We start from the raw sequence: 20,000 nt of genomic DNA, 5'->3' as shown, positions 1-20,000 counted from the left end.
TCTGTCTGTCTGTCTGTCTGTCTGTCTGTCTGTCTGTCTGTCTGTCTGTCTGTCTGTCTGTCTGTCTGTCTGTCTGTCTGTCTGTCTGTCTGTCTGTCTGTCTGTCTGTCTGTCTGTCTGTCTGTCTGTCTGTCTGTCTGTCTGTCTGTCTGTCTGTCTGTCTGTCTGTCTGTCTGTCTGTCTGTCTGTCTGTCTGTCTGTCTGTCTGTCTGTCTGTCTGTCTGTCTGTCTGTCTGTCTGTCTGTCTGTCTGTCTGTCTGTCTGTCTGTCTGTCTGTCTGTCTGTCTGTCTGTCTGTCTGTCTGTCTGTCTGTCTGTCTGTCTGTCTGTCTGTCTGTCTGTCTGTCTGTCTGTCTGTCTGTCTGTCTGTCTGTCTGTCTGTCTGTCTGTCTGTCTGTCTGTCTGTCTGTCTGTCTGTCTGTCTGTCTGTCTGTCTGTCTGTCTGTCTGTCTGTCTGTCTGTCTGTCTGTCTGTCTGTCTGTCTGTCTGTCTGTCTGTCTGTCTGTCTGTCTGTCTGTCTGTCTGTCTGTCTGTCTGTCTGTCTGTCTGTCTGTCTGTCTGTCTGTCTGTCTGTCTGTCTGTCTGTCTGTCTGTCTGGCTGGCTGGCTGGCTGGCTGGCTGGCTGGCTGGCTGGCTGGCTGGCTGGCTGGCTGGCTGGCTGGCTGGCTGGCTGGCTGGCTGGCTGGCTGGCTGGCTGGCTGGCTGGCTGTGTGTGTATGAGGGCTGGTTATAAACCCATCCAGATGGGCTGTGACCCTGCATTCTGAAGACCATACTGTACAGTACTGAAGTCAGCCTGGTGGTGGAGGAGAGGAGGAGGAGAAGAGGGCAGCGGAGAGGAAAGGAGGAGATGAGAGGTTGCGGAGGGAGAACAGCCTCTTCCCTCAGCAAAACTAAAGAGATGATTGTGGATTTTAGGAGATCGGGGGCCAGGGACTACAGCCCCCTCAGCATCTACGGGGCACCGGTCGAGAGAGGGAACAGTTTTAAGTACCTCGGAGTCCACATAACCGAGGACTTGACATGGACCACACACATTGACAGTGTAGTAAAGAAGGCACGACAACGCCTCTACTTCCTTAGGCGCCTAAAGAAGTTCAAAGTGAGTCAGAAGATCCTTAAGAACTTGTACTCATGCACAATAGAGAGCATCCTGACTGGTAACATCACCTCCTGGTTTGGGAATAGCACCGCACACGACCGCAGCAGACTGCAGAAAGTGGCCCATTCAGCCAAACGCACAATTGGAGGTGGGCTTCCCACTCTCCAGGACATTTACACCAGGTGTTGCAGGGCCAAGGTTAAGAGAATAACCAAAGACTCCAGCCACCCAAACAACTGCTTCTTTGCACTGCTGCGGTCAGGCAAGCGCTACCGGAGTCTCATGGCCAGTACAGAGAGACTCAGAAGGAGCTTCTATGTGGCACGGTGGTGTAGTGGTCAAACACTGTCGCCTCACAGCAAGAAAGTCCAGGGTTCGATTCCCACTTGGGGACCAGGTTTCCATGATGCCAGTTACCCAGGTGGGGTATCTCCCGGGCCTTTCTGTGTGGAGTTTGCATGTTCTCCCCGTGCTCGCAAGGGTTTCCCCCCCGATAAGATAAACCCAATGGAAAAACATGCACAACAACAAGATCTCTAACGCTGTGGCGTCCTTGACGAAGACGGACAGGAGCACTTGGATTGGTCCCCTGGCGCGGCTCACGTTGACGCCTGTCTGCTCCCGGCTGCCCTTGGGGGGGGAAGGTCGATGGGATGGGTTACTCGCAGAGACAAATCGCATGCGTGCCGATTGATGACCTCTGAGCAGGTCCTAAATTATTATTAAATTATTATTATTATTATCCCCAGGCCATCAGGATGCTCAATGACTCTATGTAACATCAACCCATCCATCTACACTCATTGCACACACATACACATGCACACACTCACTTTAAACAAACACTCACACTCACTTTATACACTTTAACTCATCATATTATCTATTTATTAAAGAGATTTGCACTACATTCATACCTCATTTGCACCTTGTTTTTTTAAAAGAAAAGTTTTTGTACCTCATTGTCTGCATTTTGTACATCATTCTCTGAATTTTTACTTCATTGTACTTAGGTTGTACTTTAGTTTGTATATTGTATATTGTATATTCTCAGGGGCTCATATAGAACCAAGCATTTTACTGTAATGTACATGTACTTTATACGTGACAAATAAAAACAAACTTGAAACTTGAAGGAGAGGATGAGAGAAGGAGAGGAGAGGATGAGAGGAGGGGAGAGATGAGAGGAGGGGATGAGACGAGGAGAGGATGAGATAAGGGGAGGAGAGGATGAGAAGAGGAGAGGATGAGATAAGGGGAAGAGAGGAGAAGATGAGAGGAGGGGATGAGAAGAGGAAAGGAAAGGAGAGATGAGAGGAGAGGAGAGGATGAAAGGAGGGGAAGGGATGAGAGGAGGAGAAGAGGAGAGGAGGGGAGAGATGAGAGGAGAGGAGAGGATGAGAGGGGGGGAGCAGATGAGAAGAGGAGAGGAGGGCAGGGGAGAGAGGGTCACGTCAGTCCAGAGGGAATAGGCCCTGTAATAAGAAAAGCATCTAAACTATACACTGCAAGAAAAAACAGGCTGGCAGGTTGTCCGAGAGCAGAGTTCTCAAAGTGAGATCTGTGGACCCCCAGGGAGTCCCTGAGAGATTCTGGCAGTCCTACACAAGTAGGGCTCATCATTGGAAGATTGTGGGTTCAAGCCCCGCCTAGGGAGCTGTCAGAAAGTAGTGTTGTTGTCCAGTAGGGAGTACTGTCCTCTGGCCTTGGCAATAACAATGGTGACAGGGACACAGTTACGAGCGCTGTCCTTCGGATGAGACGTTAAACCGAGGTTCCGACTCACTATGGCCATTAAAGGACCCAGGACGTCTATCGCAGGAGTAGGGGGCAAAGAGTAGCTTCCTTGGCCAAAATTCCAGTCATGTCTCTGACGTCAAGGCCAGCTAATCAACCCTCTCCGTAATTTGCTAATATCAATCGTTGTCTAGTGTCTACCATTGTCTGTTGCTTTGAGCTTACTGTACTGCTGCACTTGTTGTACGTTGCCTGCAAAATTTTTGTGTGGTCTACTAAATGGCTCAAATGTAAATATATAGTTCAGTTGCTATCGCTATCAGCTCTATCTTTAATCTTTCAAAATGTTCAGTTGCTATTGCATGCACTCATCTGTGTTTCACTACACACTTGAGTGCATGCTTACCAACTGTTAGTCTGCAACACTACTATCACCGACATCTAAGAAGGGAGATCCCCCCTTGAATGGCCCTTCTAAGGTTTCTCTCCTCCACACTGCCTGTGGAGCATTTTTCCCTATTGTTAGGTTTTAGTGAGTTTTTCCTTACCTTCGCGTGGGGTACGTCTGGGAGTGCTTGCATTCTTTCATTTATTTGCATTTATTTTAAATTTGTTGGACCTTATGGTGTTCTTGTTCTGTTCTTGACTTATTGTTATGTTTTCTTCTTGACTTGTTTAAAGAAGACCTGTACGGCCCATGGGGACATTAACGTGTGTTGTCGGGCCTTACAAATACATTTGATTTGATTTGATAGTTACACTGAATTATTATTTTATTCAGTACAATTTGACATGATGGATTACTATTATCATCATCAGGTTTCACTTTGTCCACTGCTATCTCCCAACCTACAGTACAGAAATTAGGAAGACATGCAGTTCTGTAGAAAATCTAAACTAAAATCTTCCCAGATAATCATCTCCAAGACAAATCTTATCAAATGGGGGTCAGTGGCCTAGTGGTCTGCATCTATTTAGGGACGACTGACTTGGAAATGTTTGGGAATCCCTGTTCTAGACAAAGATAAGACAGCATGTGACGCATGATTGGGGAATGTAACAAGAGTTTTGCGTGACTTTTAGGGCTGGAAAAAGTTTGTGTACATCCAAAATGTTTGTTATGATGGAGTTACATGGAGTTAATCAGGCCTACATTATGAGATGTGATGGAGTTACATGGAGTTAATGCCGCGTTCACGTTACGTGGGAAGAAGCGGAAGAACCAGAGGACATCTCGTTGCCACAACTAGGAAGCCTTCACGCGTCGACTCAATGAAACGCCCACATCCATACTTCCGCAATTCGTGACGCGAAGTGGGAGATATCGGGGTCTATAAAAAAATCCATTATGTCCTAGTAGGAATTACCACTAGGAGGCTGACGTGAATGGTTTTTCCCAGTCGGAAGCTGGTTCTTCCGCTTCTTCCCACATAACGTGAACGCGGCATAAGCAGGCCTACATTATGAGATGTGATGGAGTTACATGGAGTTAAGCAGGCCTACATTATGAGATGTGATGGAGTTACATGGAGTTAAGCAGGCCTACATTATGAGATGTGATGGAGTTACATGGAGTTAAGCAGGCCTACATTATGAGATGTGATGGAGTTACATGGAGTTAAGCAGGCCTACATTATGAGATGTGATGGAGTTACATGGAGTTAAGCAGGCATACATTATGAGATGTGATGGAGTTACATGGAGTTAAGCAGGCCTACATTATGAGATGTGATGGAGTTACATGGAGTTAAGCAGGCCTACATTATGAGATGTGATGGAGTTACATGGAGTTAAGCAGGCCTACATTATGAGATGTGATGGAGTTACATGGAGTTAAGCAGGCCTACATTATGAGATGTGATGGAGTTACATGGAGTTAAGCGGGCCTACATTATGAGATGTGATGGAGTTACATGGCGTTAAGCAGGCCTACATTATGAGATGTGATGGAGTTACATGGAGTTAAGCAGGCCTACATTATGAGATGTGATGGAGTTACATGGAGTTAAACAGGCCTACATTATGAGATGTGATGGAGTTACATGGAGTTAAGCAGGCCTACATTATGAGATGTGATGGAGTTACATGGAGTTAAACAGGCCTACATTATGAGATGTGATGGAGTTACATGGAGTTAAGCAGGCCTACATTATGAGATGTGATGGAGTTACATGGAGTTAAACAGGCCTACATTATGAGATGGAGTTACATGGAGTTAAGCAGGCCTACATTATGAGATGTGATGGAGTTACATGGAGTTAAACAGGCCTACATTATGAGATGTGATGGAGTTACATGGAGTTAAGCAGGCCTACATTATGAGATGTGATGGAGTTACATGGAGTTAAACAGGCCTACATTATGAGATGTGATGGAGTTACATGGAGTTAAGCAGGCCTACATTATGAGATGTGATGGAGTTACATGGAGTTAAACAGGCCTACATTATGAGATGTGATGGAGTTACATGGAGTTAAGCAGGCCTACATTATGAGATGTGATGGAGTTACATGGAGTTAAACAGGCCTACATTATGAGATGTGATGGAGTTACATGGAGTTAAGCAGGCCTACATTATGAGATGTGATGGAGTTACATGGAGTTAAGCAGGCCTACATTATGAGATGTGATGGAGTTACATGGAGTTAAACAGGCCTACATTATGAGATGTGATGGAGTTACATGGAGTTAAGCAGGCCTACATTATGAGATGTGATGGAGTTACATGGAGTTAAGCAGGCCTACATTATGAGATGTGATGGAGTTACATGGAGTTAAACAGGCCTACATTATGAGATGTGATGGAGTTACATGGAGTTAAACAGGCCTACATTATGAGATGTGATGGAGTTACATGGAGTTAAACAGGCCTACATTATGAGATGTGATGGAGTTACATGGAGTTAAGCAGGCCTACATTATGAGATGTGATGGAGTTACATGGAGTTAAGCAGGCCTACATTATGAGATGTGATGGAGTTACATGGAGTTAAGCAGGCCTACATTATGAGATGTGATGGAGTTACATGGAGTTAAGCAGGCCTACATTATGAGATGTGATGGAGTTACATGGAGTTAAGCAGGCCTACATTATGAGATGTGATGGAGTTACATGGAGTTAAACAGGCCTACATTATGAGATGTGATGGAGTTACATGGAGTTAAGCAGGCCTACATTATGAGATGTGATGGAGTTACATGGAGTTAATGCCGCGTTCACGTTACGTGGGAAGAAGCGGAAGAACCGGAGGACATCTCGTTGCTACAACTAGGAAGCCTTCACGCGTTGAACTCGATGAAACGCCCACATCCATACTTCCGCAATTCGTGACGCGAAGTGGGAGATATCGGGGTCTATAAAAAATCCATTATGTCCTAGTAGGAATTACCACTAGGAGGCTGACGTGAATGGTTTTTCCCAGTCGGAAGCTGGTTCTTCCGCTTCCTCCCACATAACGTGAACGCGGCATAAGCAGGCCTACATTATGAGATGTGATGGAGTTACATGGAGTTAAGCAGGCCTACATTATGAGATGTGATGGAGTTACATGGAGTTAAGCAGGCCTACATTATGAGATGTGATGGAGTTACATGGAGTTAAGCAGGCCTACATTATGAGATGGAGTTACGTGGAGTTAAGCAGGCCTACATTATGAGATGTGATGGAGTTACGTGGAGTTAAGCAGGCCTACATTATGAGATGTGATGGAGTTACGTGGAGTTAAGCAGGCCTACATTATGAGATGTGATGGAGTTACATGGAGTTAAGCAGGCCTACATTATGAGATGTGATGGAGTTACATGGAGTTAAACAGGCCTACATTATGAGATGTGATGGAGTTACATGGAGTTAAGCAGGCCTACATTATGAGATGTGATGGAGTTACATGGAGTTAAGCAGGCCTACATTATGAGATGTGATGGAGTTACATCGAGTTAAACAGGCCTACATTATGAGATGTGATGGAGTTACATGGAGTTAAACAGGCCTACATTATGAGATGTGATGGAGTTGTATGCAAGGTAAAACCACTGGCTAAGCGTGTTTCTTTTTGCCGTGCACCTCTCATTTAGCTTCTCTACCCAGCCGCCATCGCACCTGAAACACATTTCTCCTGTGGAAAATGGAGGTATCACTGCTCTGCCATACCAGCCGTACGTCGGCCATGAAAGATAAATAAGCAGACAGTTTTTTTTGCAAATTGCACTAACACAGTGCGGCGGCGGTGGTACTGAAATTGCAATCAGATGTTGTGTAAATAACAATGGCATGACCGAATGGCCGAGAGCTCATCATTTCAATGACAGCTCCCATCAATCTATCAACGTTCTGGCAGCGATTGGACTGATTGGGGATCGAGTTCCAAACCCTGCAGCAGAATCTCTTTCCACCTGGTGTCTGGATCTGTCAGACTGGCTTCCACAACACTCTGGGGACCACATGTATGACTAAAGACTGACAGGGAAGGTCAACACGCACACGCACGCACGCACACACACACACACACACACACACACACACACACCACACACACACACACACACACACACACATGACACACACACACACTACCAAACATATTACGGCTTCCAGCCTTCACATGTGGCGCGGGATGGCGTGTGCTTTAGGTCCCTGCCTGGTGCGGTCAATTTCCCCACCGTTTCACATTTAGCAATTTCCTGATTCGTTTTTCGTGTTTCATTATTGCCTTATGTCCATCTCAATTGATAAATCATATCGTGCTTGTAAAGTGTATCGAGATGCTGCTGTGTAAATATGCACTTAAAACTGCAGTTGAAAAACTTGAAAGTGGATCCTTCAACAGAGGGGCACGTTTTAAAGGAATATACTGCCGCGCTATAGATCAACCATCGTCTAACATCGTGGTCCCGGGGACCCCTGCAAACATGTCTCATTCTGATCAGGTTTCAGGGACCGTCAATCATTTATATAGCCTTGTTCAGGGACTGTTTACATTATAACTGAAACAAGGTTTAAAACTATATTTGAACTCTTTTGAGGTGTATGGTTTTTGAGAGTGTTATATTCTAATGATGATGTCCAAAATGTGGCTTTAGCGCTATAGAGTTATAGAATTCCAAGATTAGTATTCTGAGTAAACAACTTATAGACCTTTTCAGAATAGTTCAGTTGCTATAGGGAACAGCTTGGGCTCGAGTGTGTTTCCTGTTAACTATTGTATTAGCAAACACGGGAAATAAACTCGGGCCCATTTGGAATGTTTACGTTTGTCACGTTTGAAAAAGCTCTATAGGAAAATAACCAATTTGGGTGTTAGGCGCTGACCTTGGACCGCTCAGCACCACCCGGGGAGCAACACGAGGTCCTCGGCCCCCTTAGCAGGAGAAACACTTACTGTAAGCTACAGAGAAACGGCAAGGCAACAGCAGAATGCCAGGCCAAATCCTGTGCCAGTTCACCGCAATATAACCGCTCCGCCCATAACTCTGCCTCTGCATGTCAAACAAACGCGCCGCTATCGGACCAGGATGCGATGAAATCTAGACACAATATTACATTCATAAACCTGTAATCCTCCGAGGAACCACAGGACGAAGAGACCAGAGATTTAACGAATGCCATCTGCGGTTGTATTGTACTTACACAGCCATTTAGCATCGCTCAACGTGGAACAAGCGGGGAAAGGGGGGGGAGGCGGGTAGCTGCCATCAGAGGCCTCCACCGCTAATCTGTGGCAAAGATCTAAAGTAGGCAACCTTACCTCATTCCTCCTGGAAGCCACACAACACTTACATTCATTTGAAACCTGCAATATCCTGACTAATTCAGACATATTACATTTTATGCGACTGTAAAAAGGGGGAAACCCCGTCCTTTGAAGGCTCAAATGAAGATCTGGTTGCAACACAGAGAAGAAAATTGTGTTTCGTGCACTCAGGCCTCGTCCCGTGACCAGTGCTCTGCTTGGCATCACCGTCAATTATACCACTGACGTTTACTGTACTGTAGCTCGTTGGCCGAGTTTGTACAGTAAATTGCAGGGTAGAAAGGCTCAAACCTAATCCGATTTTGGCGTCAGGTTAACAAGGCAACAAAAGACAAATTCAACAGCGTATACTATATAAAGTGATGATAAATATGGCATCCTGCTGAGAAGTTTCTTATATTTTAATCAGTGGGAACACAGTAGTTCTAATGCAAAAGCATGCAGCTTTTCAGCTGTTACTATGTGCGATCCAATGCATGCTATGTGGATATGTGTATTGCCATGCGTGTGTGCGTGTGTGCATGTGTATGTAGGCTATGTGTATGTGTGTGTATATGTATGTGTATGTGTATGTGTATGTGTACTGTATGTTTATGTGTATGTGCATTGTGCATATGTATGTGCATGTACAGTATGTGTACTGTATGTGTACAGTATGTGTATGTGTACAGTACGTGTATGTATGTGTATGTGTAAGTGTATGTGTATGTGTATTAGGGATGGGTACCGAACTCTGTACTTTTAAGGGTACCGACCGAATTACGTTGGTACTACCGAGTACCGATTCACGTTAGATCAATCAGTGCCACATTTCGATACCTAAGACCCGCCCAGTTAGAAAATAATCAGAATTCCAATGATGTGCAATTGTCATTTCATTATAGACACAGACTAGCACAAACATTCAATGATGCGCAATTGTCATTTCATTATAGACACAGACCAGCGTGAGCAACGGGTCCAATGTGTCTAACATGCTTTGCATCCTCACCATTCCTGTATGTCCACACTGCGGTAAAAACCTTAACTAACGTTAGCTGCTAACGCTAACTAAGCTAAACTAACTAACAACCGCTTACGCTAACTAAGCTACGCCAACCCTGGAAACGCTCAACACCAGTTTCAGTTTTGAGTTCCATTAGTGAGGAAACGGGGGGGGGGGGGGGCTGAGCCTATCTCCCTCTACGCTCAATGATTTAAAGTAGCCAAACGTACACTATAAAAACGAACTGGATAGTTGATGATAATAAATATTTCATTTCATTAGCTGAAATATTCTAAAATCATTAAGTCTGCTATAAGACCAGATGAGGTCAGAGGAGTTTGATAGTATTTACTGAGGATGGCCAGATAATGTTGATATTAAACTTAAAAAATAATAATACATAATAAATGTATACATGATCATGCAACATAAAAAAGATTGTTTGGGAGAGGGAGGTAGGGAGGCGTTTTAGTTTGTGTGGTGTCATAACAATGTTGAAATTGAGAAGTTTAGACATTAGTTTAGTTTTACAACAGAAATAAAATGTTTGCTATAATGAAAGTATCGAAAAAGGGTACCATCGGGTACCGGTATCGAGTCCCAGGTACCGGTACCAGTATCGAGTCCCAGGTATCGGTTCAAATGTGAACGGTACCCAACCCTTATGTGTATGTGTATGATCTACACAATGACTGTCTGCAGGACAGTAAAGTTACTTTCTGACATGTTTTGCGTGTGGTCACCCCAGAGACAAAGTCACAAGGTTTGCCAAGGGTTGGGGATTTGAAAGTATTTTATCAAATATAATCCAGTATAAAATCTGCCCTTTGAATCCAAATCCTTTCTAACTCCTCATCTTTTTTTTATGTAATTCGTTTGGAAAAGACAGCTTCTTGCTTTCATTGCAAAACAAAATATTCTTTCATCGACGTTGTAAGAAAGTCGACAAAATCTTCATGCAAGTTTATCACTGAGCCAAAGTCAATAAAACACATCACTGCCTCGTGGCAACATGTTTAATGTTATTACATCACCACTTACCCGCAGCAGCGGCCCAGCTCGCGGATCTGGGTTGTAGAAAATGTCACACAATTTCCCTGTGTACTTACGAGTTTGAGCATATTTTCTCAAACTTGCAACGTGTACTTACACACCAAGCACAGCTACTTTGATTGTTGTAATATTATATATAGTCTGATAAGAAAGATGAATAAGAAAACTCACCACGACTTTATACAAAATCCACTTTCATAGCTCCATCTGTAGTTAAAAATCTCAACAGGAGCTTCATCAAACAAGTAGAACATGAGAAGAAGAACACAAGAAGAAGAACACAAGAAGAAGAACACAAGAAGAAGAACACAAGAAGAACACAAGAGAGAAGAACATAAGAGAGAAGAACATAAGATGAAGAGCATGAGAAGAAGAACATGAGAAGAAGAAGAACATGAGAAGAAGAACATGAGAAGAAGAAGAACATGAGAAGAAGAACATGAGAAGAAGAGCATGAGAAGAAGAGCATGAGAAGAAGAGCATGAGAAGAAGAACATGAGAAGAAGAACACGAGAAGAAGAACATGAGAAGAAGAAGAACACGAGAAGAAGAAGAACATGAGAAGAAGAAGAACATGAGAAGAAGAACATGAGAAGAAGAGCATGAGAAGAAGAAGAACATGAGAAGAAGAACATGAGAAGAAGAACATGAGAAGAAGAACATGAGAAGAAGAACATGAGAAGAAGAACATGAGAAGAAGAACACGAGAAGAAGAACATGAGAAGAAGAACATGAGAAGAAGAACATGAGAAGAAGAACATGAGAAGAAGAACACGAGAAGAAGAACATGAGAAGAAGAACATGAGAAGAAGAGCATGAGAAGAAGAACACGAGAAGAAGAACATGAGAAGAAGAACATGAGAAGAAGAGCATGAGAAGAAGAGCATGAGAAGAACATGAGAAGAAGAAGAACATGAGAAGAAGAACATGAGAAGAAGAAGAACATGAGAAGAAGAGCATGAGAAGAAGAACATGAGAAGAAGAACATGAGAAGAAGAACATGAGAAGAAGAAGAACATGAGAAGAAGAGCATGAGAAGAAGAGCATGAGAAGAAGAACACGAGAAGAAGAACATGAGAAGAAGAACATGAGAAGAAGAGCATGAGAAGAAGAACATGAGAAGAAGAGCATGAGAAGAAGAACATGAGAAGAAGAGCATGAGAAGAAGAGCATGAGAAGAAGAGCATGAGAAGAAGAACACGAGAAGAAGAGCATGAGAAGAAGAGCATGAGAAGAAGAACATGAGAAGAAGAGCATGAGAAGAAGAACACAAGAAGAAGAACATGAGAAGAAGAACATGAGAAGAAGAGCATGAGAAGAAGAAGACGAGAAGAAGAACATGAGAAGAAGAACATGAGAAGAAGAACACGAGATGAAGAACATGAGAAGAAGAGCATGAGAAGAAGAGCATGAGAAGAAGAACATGAGAAGAAGAACACGAGAAGAAGAACATGAGAAGAAGAAGAACACGAGAAGAAGAAGAACATGAGAAGAAGAAGAACATGAGAAGAAGAACATGAGAAGAAGAGCATGAGAAGAAGAAGAACATGAGAAGAAGAACATGAGAAGAAGAACATGAGAAGAAGAACATGAGAAGAAGAACATGAGAAGAAGAAGAACATGAGAAGAAGAACATGAGAAGAAGAAGAACATGAGAAGAAGAGCATGAGAAGAAGAACATGAGAAGAAGAACATGAGAAGAAGAACATGAGAAGAAGAAGAACATGAGAAGAAGAGCATGAGAAGAAGAGCATGAGAAGAAGAACACGAGAAGAAGAACATGAGAAGAAGAACATGAGAAGAAGAGCATGAGAAGAAGAACATGAGAAGAAGAGCATGAGAAGAAGAACATGAGAAGAAGAGCATGAGAAGAAGAGCATGAGAAGAAGAGCATGAGAAGAAGAGCATGAGAAGAAGAGCATGAGAAGAAGAACATGAGAAGAAGAACACAAGAAGAAGAACATGAGAAGAAGAACATGAGAAGAAGAGCATGAGAAGAAGAAGACGAGAAGAAGAACATGAGAAGAAGAAGACGAGAAGAAGAACACGAGATGAAGAACATGAGAAGAAGAGCATGAGAAGAAGAGCATGAGAAGAAGAACATGAGAAGAAGAACACGAGAAGAAGAACATGAGAAGAAGAAGAACACGAGAAGAAGAAGAACATGAGAAGAAGAAGAACATGAGAAGAAGAACATGAGAAGAAGAGCATGAGAAGAAGAAGAACATGAGAAGAAGAACATGAGAAGAAGAACATGAGAAGAAGAACATGAGAAGAAGAACATGAGAAGAAGAACATGAGAAGAAGAACACGAGAAGAAGAACATGAGAAGAAGAACATGAGAAGAAGAACATGAGAAGAAGAACACGAGAAGAAGAACATGAGAAGAAGAACATGAGAAGAAGAGCATGAGAAGAAGAACACGAGAAGAAGAACATGAGAAGAAGAGCATGAGAAGAAGAGCATGAGAAGAAGAGCATGAGAAGAAGAGCATGAGAAGAAGAACACGAGAAGAAGAACATGAGAAGAAGAGCATGAGAAGAAGAACATGAGAAGAAGAGCATGAGAAGAAGAACACAAGAAGAAGAACATGAGAAGAAGAACATGAGAAGAAGAGCATGAGAAGAAGAAGACGAGAAGAAGAACATGAGAAGAAGAAGACGAGAAGAAGAACACGAGATGAAGAACATGAGAAGAAGAGCACGAGAAGAAGAACACGAGAAGAAGAACACGAGAAGAAGAACATGAGAAGAAAAGCATGAGAAGAAGAGCACGAGAAGAAGAACACGAGAAGAAGAAGAACATGAGTAGAAGAACACGAGAAGAAGAAGAACATGAGTAGAAGAGCATGAGAAGAAGAACATGAGAAGAAGAACATGAGAAGAAGAGCATGAGAAGAAGAACATGAGTAGAATAACATGAGTAGAAGAGCATGAGAAGAAGAACATGAGAAGAAGAACATGAGAAGAAGAACATGAGAAGAATAACATGAGAAGAAGAACATGAGAAGAATAACATGAGAAGAAGAACATGAGAAGAAGAACATGAGAAGAAGAGCATGAGAAGAAGAACATGAGAAGAAGAACATGAGAAGAAGAGCATGAGAAGAAGAACATGAGAAGAAGAACATGAGAAGAAGAAAATGAGAAGAAGAACATGAGAAGAAGAACATGAGAAGAAGAGCATGAGAAGAAGAGCGTGAGAAGAAGAACATGAGAAGAAGAACATGAGAAGAAGAGCATGAGAAGAAGAGCGTGAGAAGAAGAACATGAGAAGAAGAACATGAGAAGAAGAACATGAGAAGAAGAGCATGAGAAGAAGAGCGTGAGAAGAAGAACATGAGAAGAAGAACATGAGTAGAAGAACATGAGAAGAAGAACATGAGAAGAAGAACACGAGAAGAAGAACATGAGAAGAAGAGCATGAGAAGAAGAGCGTGAGAAGAAGAACACAAGAAGAAGAGCATGAGAAGAAGAACACAAGAAGTCAGCGTTTTAACTACAGATGGAGCTATAAAAGTGGATTTTTCACAAAGCTGGAGTTTTCCTCTTAGTCTTTCTTACCAGACCATAATAACAATCCAGTAGGTGTGTGAGTGATGTTACGAGTTTGAGTAAATATGAGCACATTTTGTGTGACATTTCCTCCGGACCAGATACGCTTGCGCTGCGCAATCTGGGACACTGTGGCGCCTAATCGCTGCTTGCAGAAGGCAGTTGTAGAAAAGGAGGGGAGGGGGCACGTTTGATAAGAGGATTTATTAGACTCAGGGGCTTCCAAGGAATCCAAGGTATTTCACTAGCTTTGAATTGGTTCCAAAACGGAACTGTCTAACTCAGTGGTTCTCAACGTGGGGTCCAGGGACCGCCAGGGGGGCCTTCAGGAGGTCCCCCCCGAACAAGAAAATGTTTAATTTCACTATTTAATTCACTAGAATCTAGTCCAATAAGATCATATACTGTATAATAAGAGTGAATATTTTGATCGGTTTCACTTCACTCCACTGTTTACTTCCTCAGCTATGTCTAACAACTAAAATGTTCTCAAGTGGGGGTTCCCTGAGACAAAGTAAAACAGGGGTCCACGGCCTAATGCGTATCAACTTGGTGGTCCTGGACGCCTGTTCCTTAATGATAAGCAAGCAGTGCAAGAATGCGGAAGCATTCTACCGTAGTGGCGTGCGGTAATGCGCCTTTCATTTTCCGCCGCCCAGCGCCCAGGTGCGTGCACCGGCGGCGGCGTGCTCGCTCAGGTGCGTGCGTGCGCCGGCGTGCTCGCGCGAGGTGCCCGCGCATGCGCATGAGATCCCGCCTTGGTTCGACACGAGCGGAGCTCAATATATATAAGTCACCGCCCCTTATTCACTATCGAGAAATAGCTCAATTGGCAACACTGCATGGCTGTGGATCCTACAGCTCGTTTGCTGGCGAGTTCGAATCCCATAAAATATATTTTTTTTAACGTGATTTTTTTTTTAACGTGTATTCTTTCGCCGGTTAAGGTTAGGCATGGTTAAGGTTAAGGTTAAGGTTAGGCATTGTTTCGGAGTTGGTTAAGGTTAGAACGGTTAAGTTTAGGCGCTGTTAAGGAGCTGGTTAAGGTTAGAGTTTGTCAAAGAGAATGGCAATATTCTTTCTATGGTTAAGGTTAGGCATGGTTAAGGTTAAGGTTAAGGTTAGGCATTGTTTCGGAGTTGGTTAAGGTTAGAACGGTTAAGTTTAGGCGCTGTTAAGGAGCTGGTTAAGGTTAGAGTTTGTCAAAGAGAATGGCAATAGACAGCCTATTTCCGCGCGACAGCTCCCAAAGCGGGCCTGAAAAGAAAGGCGCTTTACCGTAGTGGCGTGCGGTGACGAATGCTTCCGCATTTTTGCACTGCTTGCTTATCATTAAGGTAGACGCGTCCTGGACATGAAGAAGGTTGAGGACCACTGGTCCTAACTGAACCCAACCTGACAAGCCTCAGCTGTGTGTGTGTGTGTGTGTGTGTGTGTGTGTGTGTGTGTGTGTGTGTGTGTGTGTGTGTGTGTGTGTGTGTGTGTGTGTGTGTGTGTGTGCGCGCGTGCACGTGCGTGTGTGTGTGTGTGTGTGTGTGTGTGTGTGTGTGTGTGTGTGTGTGTGTGTGTAGTGAAATAGGTCAAATCAGGCGTTACTGAGTCCAATCAGGCTTTTAAACTTTTTCTCCCCGAAGCTCCACCTGTTCCAAGGTCTTAACTGTAACAAATGGAGGGCATTGGGTGTCAAAACAGGAACTGACACCCAGACCAGGGCCACACACACACACACATACCCGCATACACACACAGGCACACACACACACAGAGGCACACACAGACAAACACAAACATATGCCTGCACACACACAAACACAAAAGTATATACCCGCACACACACACACACACACACAGACACAAACGTTTATACGCGCACACACACATGCCCATACAAACACACACACACACACACACACACACACACACACACACACACACACACACACACACACACACACACACACACACACACACACACACACACACACACACACACACACACACACACACACACACACACACACACACACACACACACACACACACGCAGACAGTCACACGCCTACATACAAACAAACAAACATGCTCAGGTGGACACACACACACACACACACACACACACACACACACACACACACACACACCCTTGTGCACAAACCTCTGGAGGAGCGGAAGTGTTTGCTCGGGGCCGTGAAGCCGCGGGTCCCGTGCACGTTGACCGCCGCCACTCTGAACTGGTACCATCTGCTGGCCCTGACGTCCCCCAGTTGGACACGTTCCTCCGCGGTCTGAGAGACAGATGGGGGGGGGGGGAGAGAGAGGAAGCCACAGGGGTCAGGGTTCAGGCGGGGTCACAGCAGGGGCCCCATGTGAGTTTGCTGCCACATCAGTCATCTGTGTGTTTCTCTTTTGCCAAAAAACTCCAAAGACGTCGTGACTGTTGAGGAATGTGCAACCGTTGCGCAACATGCTGCCAGCGAGAGACGCATCACTTCCACAGCTGCGAGGCAGAAGTGTTTCACGCGTGATATACTGTAAACGGTACTGATGACACAAAGAAACACATGTTGTTTTATGTCCTGGTGATGAAATACACAATTTGAAGTGAAGTCTAACTCAAAACCAAAACCTTTTCTATTGCATTTAATGAGAAGTCTTTTGCACAATAATGCCAACTGTGTTGCGCGCAAAGGAATGCGCGGCCTTCCCTTGGCTTCTGGAGAGGTTGGTAGTAAAGATGCTGACTGACGAGCTGTTCTTTTTTGCATGGATGAGGCACGACAAGGAGCCTCACAGGAGAGACATCTAAAGAGCCTGAAGGGCACCGGCTGTAGATGGTCCCGGATCACACACACACACAAACAATGCTATTGGAAAAACTATTTCAAAAGGAAAAGACGTGTATTTCAATATGAACCGGGTGGGGGGGTTGTCCTGGTACCTGTGCCACGGTCTGCCACTCGGTGGCGTCGTCCTCACTGGGGTGGATGCCATGGTTCCAGCGCCGCTGGACCACGTAGAGGACGGGCTCCACCGAGATGTTGAACTTGGAGGACCAGCGGATCTCCAGCCGACCCGTCGTCGGCAGCTCCAGAAACACCAGCTCCTTCCTGGGCTTCAGCGGCACCCCTAGTGGACAGACGGGACAGACGGGGACACCGGTGAACATCGTCGGTGCGAGAGACGTCGGCGCCCGTGAGGCAAACCTTTGCGCCACCTGATTAGCTCCCTCGGGGGAGGGATGGATTTGTTTACATTTGCCGAGCCTGAAATGAGTTCACAAAACATATTTACTATTTCAAGATTCAAGATTTCAAGATTCAAGAGTTTTAATTGTCACGGCATACAGGTATACAATGAAATGCGGCTGGTCTTGCCCGCGACGATGTGCAATACAGTGGTACAACATATAATAGAATCCAATGAAAATACAGTGGTACAACATATTAATAGAATCCAATAAAACAGTGCAATAAACAGGTACATGGTGTGCCATCTCGGTATCTGTACATTAGTATTTACAGAGCATATAGGACATGCTAGTTAGCTTTAGTAGTGCAATACACTGTTCCTGATGTTATACTACTTTAAGTGGCCTTTCCTCTGGCCATAAGTGTGCGTGTGTGCGGCATGAGTGTTAAAGTGGCTGCTAGTGTGTGAGCGTGCTCAGCGTGCGTGTCGTGTATGTACTTGTGTGTGGATAGTTCAGTTTCTGTGTCTCTCAATGTTCATTGTTCAAGGCTCTGATGGCCTGGGGGAAGAAGCTTAGCCTAAGCCTCTCCGTCTTAGTCTCTAGAATTCGCAGGCGTCTGCCTGACCTCAGCAGCTGGAACAGGCTGTTATTGGGGTGGTGGGGGTCTTTCATTATCCTGCAGGCTCTGGATTTGCACCTCTTGTTGTATAGAGCCTGCAGGGGAGGTAGCGCAATACCCGTGGTACGCTCGGCTGAGCGCACCACACTCTGTAGGGCCTTCTTGTCCTGTGCCGTGCTGTTCCCATACCAGGCAGTGATGTTTCCGGTCAAGATGCTCTCTACAGCTCCTGAGTAGAAGGACTGGAGTATCTTCCCCGATACTCTGAACTTCCTTAACTGTCTCAGGTGGTAGAGGCGCTGCTTCGCTTTCTTTACTACTGTGCCTATGTGTGTTGACCATGTCAGGTCCTCTGAGATGTGGACCCCCAGGTACTTGAAGCTGCTCACCCTGTCCACGGTAGCCCCGTTAATCCTCAGTGGTGTGTGTGTCTCCCGCTGTCCTCTCCTATAATCCACGATCAGCTCCTTGGTTTTACCAATGTTCAGGAGCAGGCTGTTGTCCTGGCACCAACGTTCCAGTACCTCAACCTCCTCCCGGTAGGCCTTCTCGTCGTTGTCCGAGATCAGCCCCACCACCACCGTGTCGTCGGCGAACTTCACAATGGAGTTGGAGCTGAACTTGGCCACACAGTCGTGTGTGTAGAGTGAGTACAGCAGGGGGCTTAGAACACAGCCCTGGGGGGACCCGATGCTCAGGGTGATGGTGTTGGAGGTCTGACCCCCCACCCTGACCGCCTGGGGTCTTTCACTCAGAAAGTCCAGTACCCAGGCGCTCAGGGCGGAGCTCAGGCCTAGCTCGATCAGCTTGTCCACCAGTCTGGTGGGGACTATGGTGTTGAACGCTGAGCTGTAGTCAATGAACAACAGTCTCACATAGCCCCCCTTCTGACGGTCAAGGTGGGAGAGAGTGCTGTGCAGTACCTGGGAGACCGCGTCATCAGTGGACCTGTTTGTCCTGTATGCAAATTGCATAGGGTCCGTATCACTGGGGAGAGAGGCACAAATGTGGTCCTTGACCAGCCTCTCGAAACATTTCATGACCACAGAGGTGAGTGCCACCGGTCTGTAATCATTTGGACATGTTGGGGAGGGTTTCTTCGGTACAGGGATGATGGTAGACATCTTGAAGCAGGCAGGGACTACTGACTCCGCCAGGGATTGATTAAATATGGCGGTGAACACCGGGGCAAGCTGGTTTGCACAGGACTTAAGTATGCGTCCTGTTATACAATCTGGGCCTGCAGCCTTCCTGGTGTTCACCTGCATAAATACTCTTCTCACACTGTGTTCCGACAACGAGAGAGCGCCCCCGCCCCCCCGCGGTTGCCCCCCCCCCTCCACAACAGCCGGTGCGCCAGTGACGTCACTAGCCAGAGGGCTAGCGGCGACACTGTCTACACCGAACCGAGCGTAGAAGGAGTTGAGCTTGTCCGCTAGAGAGGCGTCGTCGCTCCCCATTGAGGGGGCGCTGACTTTGTAGTCAGTTATTGTCTTCAGTCCCCTCCACAAGCCTCTTGTGTCGTTTTGTGCCATTTGTGTCTCCAGTTTCTCAGCATATGTCCTCTTAGCAAGTTTAACAGCCTTGCGCAGAGTGTAGACTGAAGCCTTGTATTCTTCCATATTTCCTGACTCTCTGCCCAGGTTATAAGCCGTGGTGCGTGAGTTTAGGGCTGTTCTTATAGTGCTGTCCACCCAAGGTTTCTGGTTTGGGAAAACCCGCGCCGTCTTTGTGAGGACAATGCCGTCTGCCACTGTAGTTATGTAGCTTACAACGGTATCAGCATACTCGCTGACGTCACTGGCGCTTCCTTCAAACATGTCCCAGTCTGTATCCTTGAACGCGTCACGGAGCTCGGCCTCTGATTCGTCAGACCACTTTTTTGTCTCACGTGACACGACGACTTCGCGTGATCTCTGTTTGTATGCTGGGATTAAAAAGATGGAGTCGTGATCGCTCGCGCTTACAGAGCCCATCAGTGGCGGAGCCGCTACAGCCTTGTAGGCAGCTC

At 45.4% G+C, this 20,000-nt stretch overlaps 1 protein-coding gene across 2 annotated transcripts in view; it reads right to left on the bottom strand.

The window, feature by feature from the left end:
• Window positions 1-20,000, bottom strand: part of anos1 (anosmin 1) — a 193,773-nt gene that overhangs the window by 57,596 nt on the left and 116,177 nt on the right. For both annotated transcript variants that reach the window (XM_084311629.1, XM_084311630.1), the window contains 2 exons: window positions 17,119-17,306; window positions 16,336-16,465 (listed from right to left, as the gene is read on the bottom strand). In XM_084311629.1, the coding sequence (XP_084167755.1) occupies window positions 16,336-16,465; window positions 17,119-17,306 (318 nt within the window). The remainder of the gene's footprint in view (window positions 1-16,335; window positions 16,466-17,118; window positions 17,307-20,000) is intronic.

The sequence above is a fragment of the Notolepis coatsorum genome, assembly GCF_963971535.1.
Source record: "Notolepis coatsorum genome assembly, chromosome: 3".
Taxonomy (NCBI): domain Eukaryota; kingdom Metazoa; phylum Chordata; class Actinopteri; order Aulopiformes; family Paralepididae; genus Notolepis; species Notolepis coatsorum.
The sequence above is the reverse complement of the archived record's forward strand: the minus strand, read 5'-3'. Positions and strand labels throughout refer to the sequence as shown.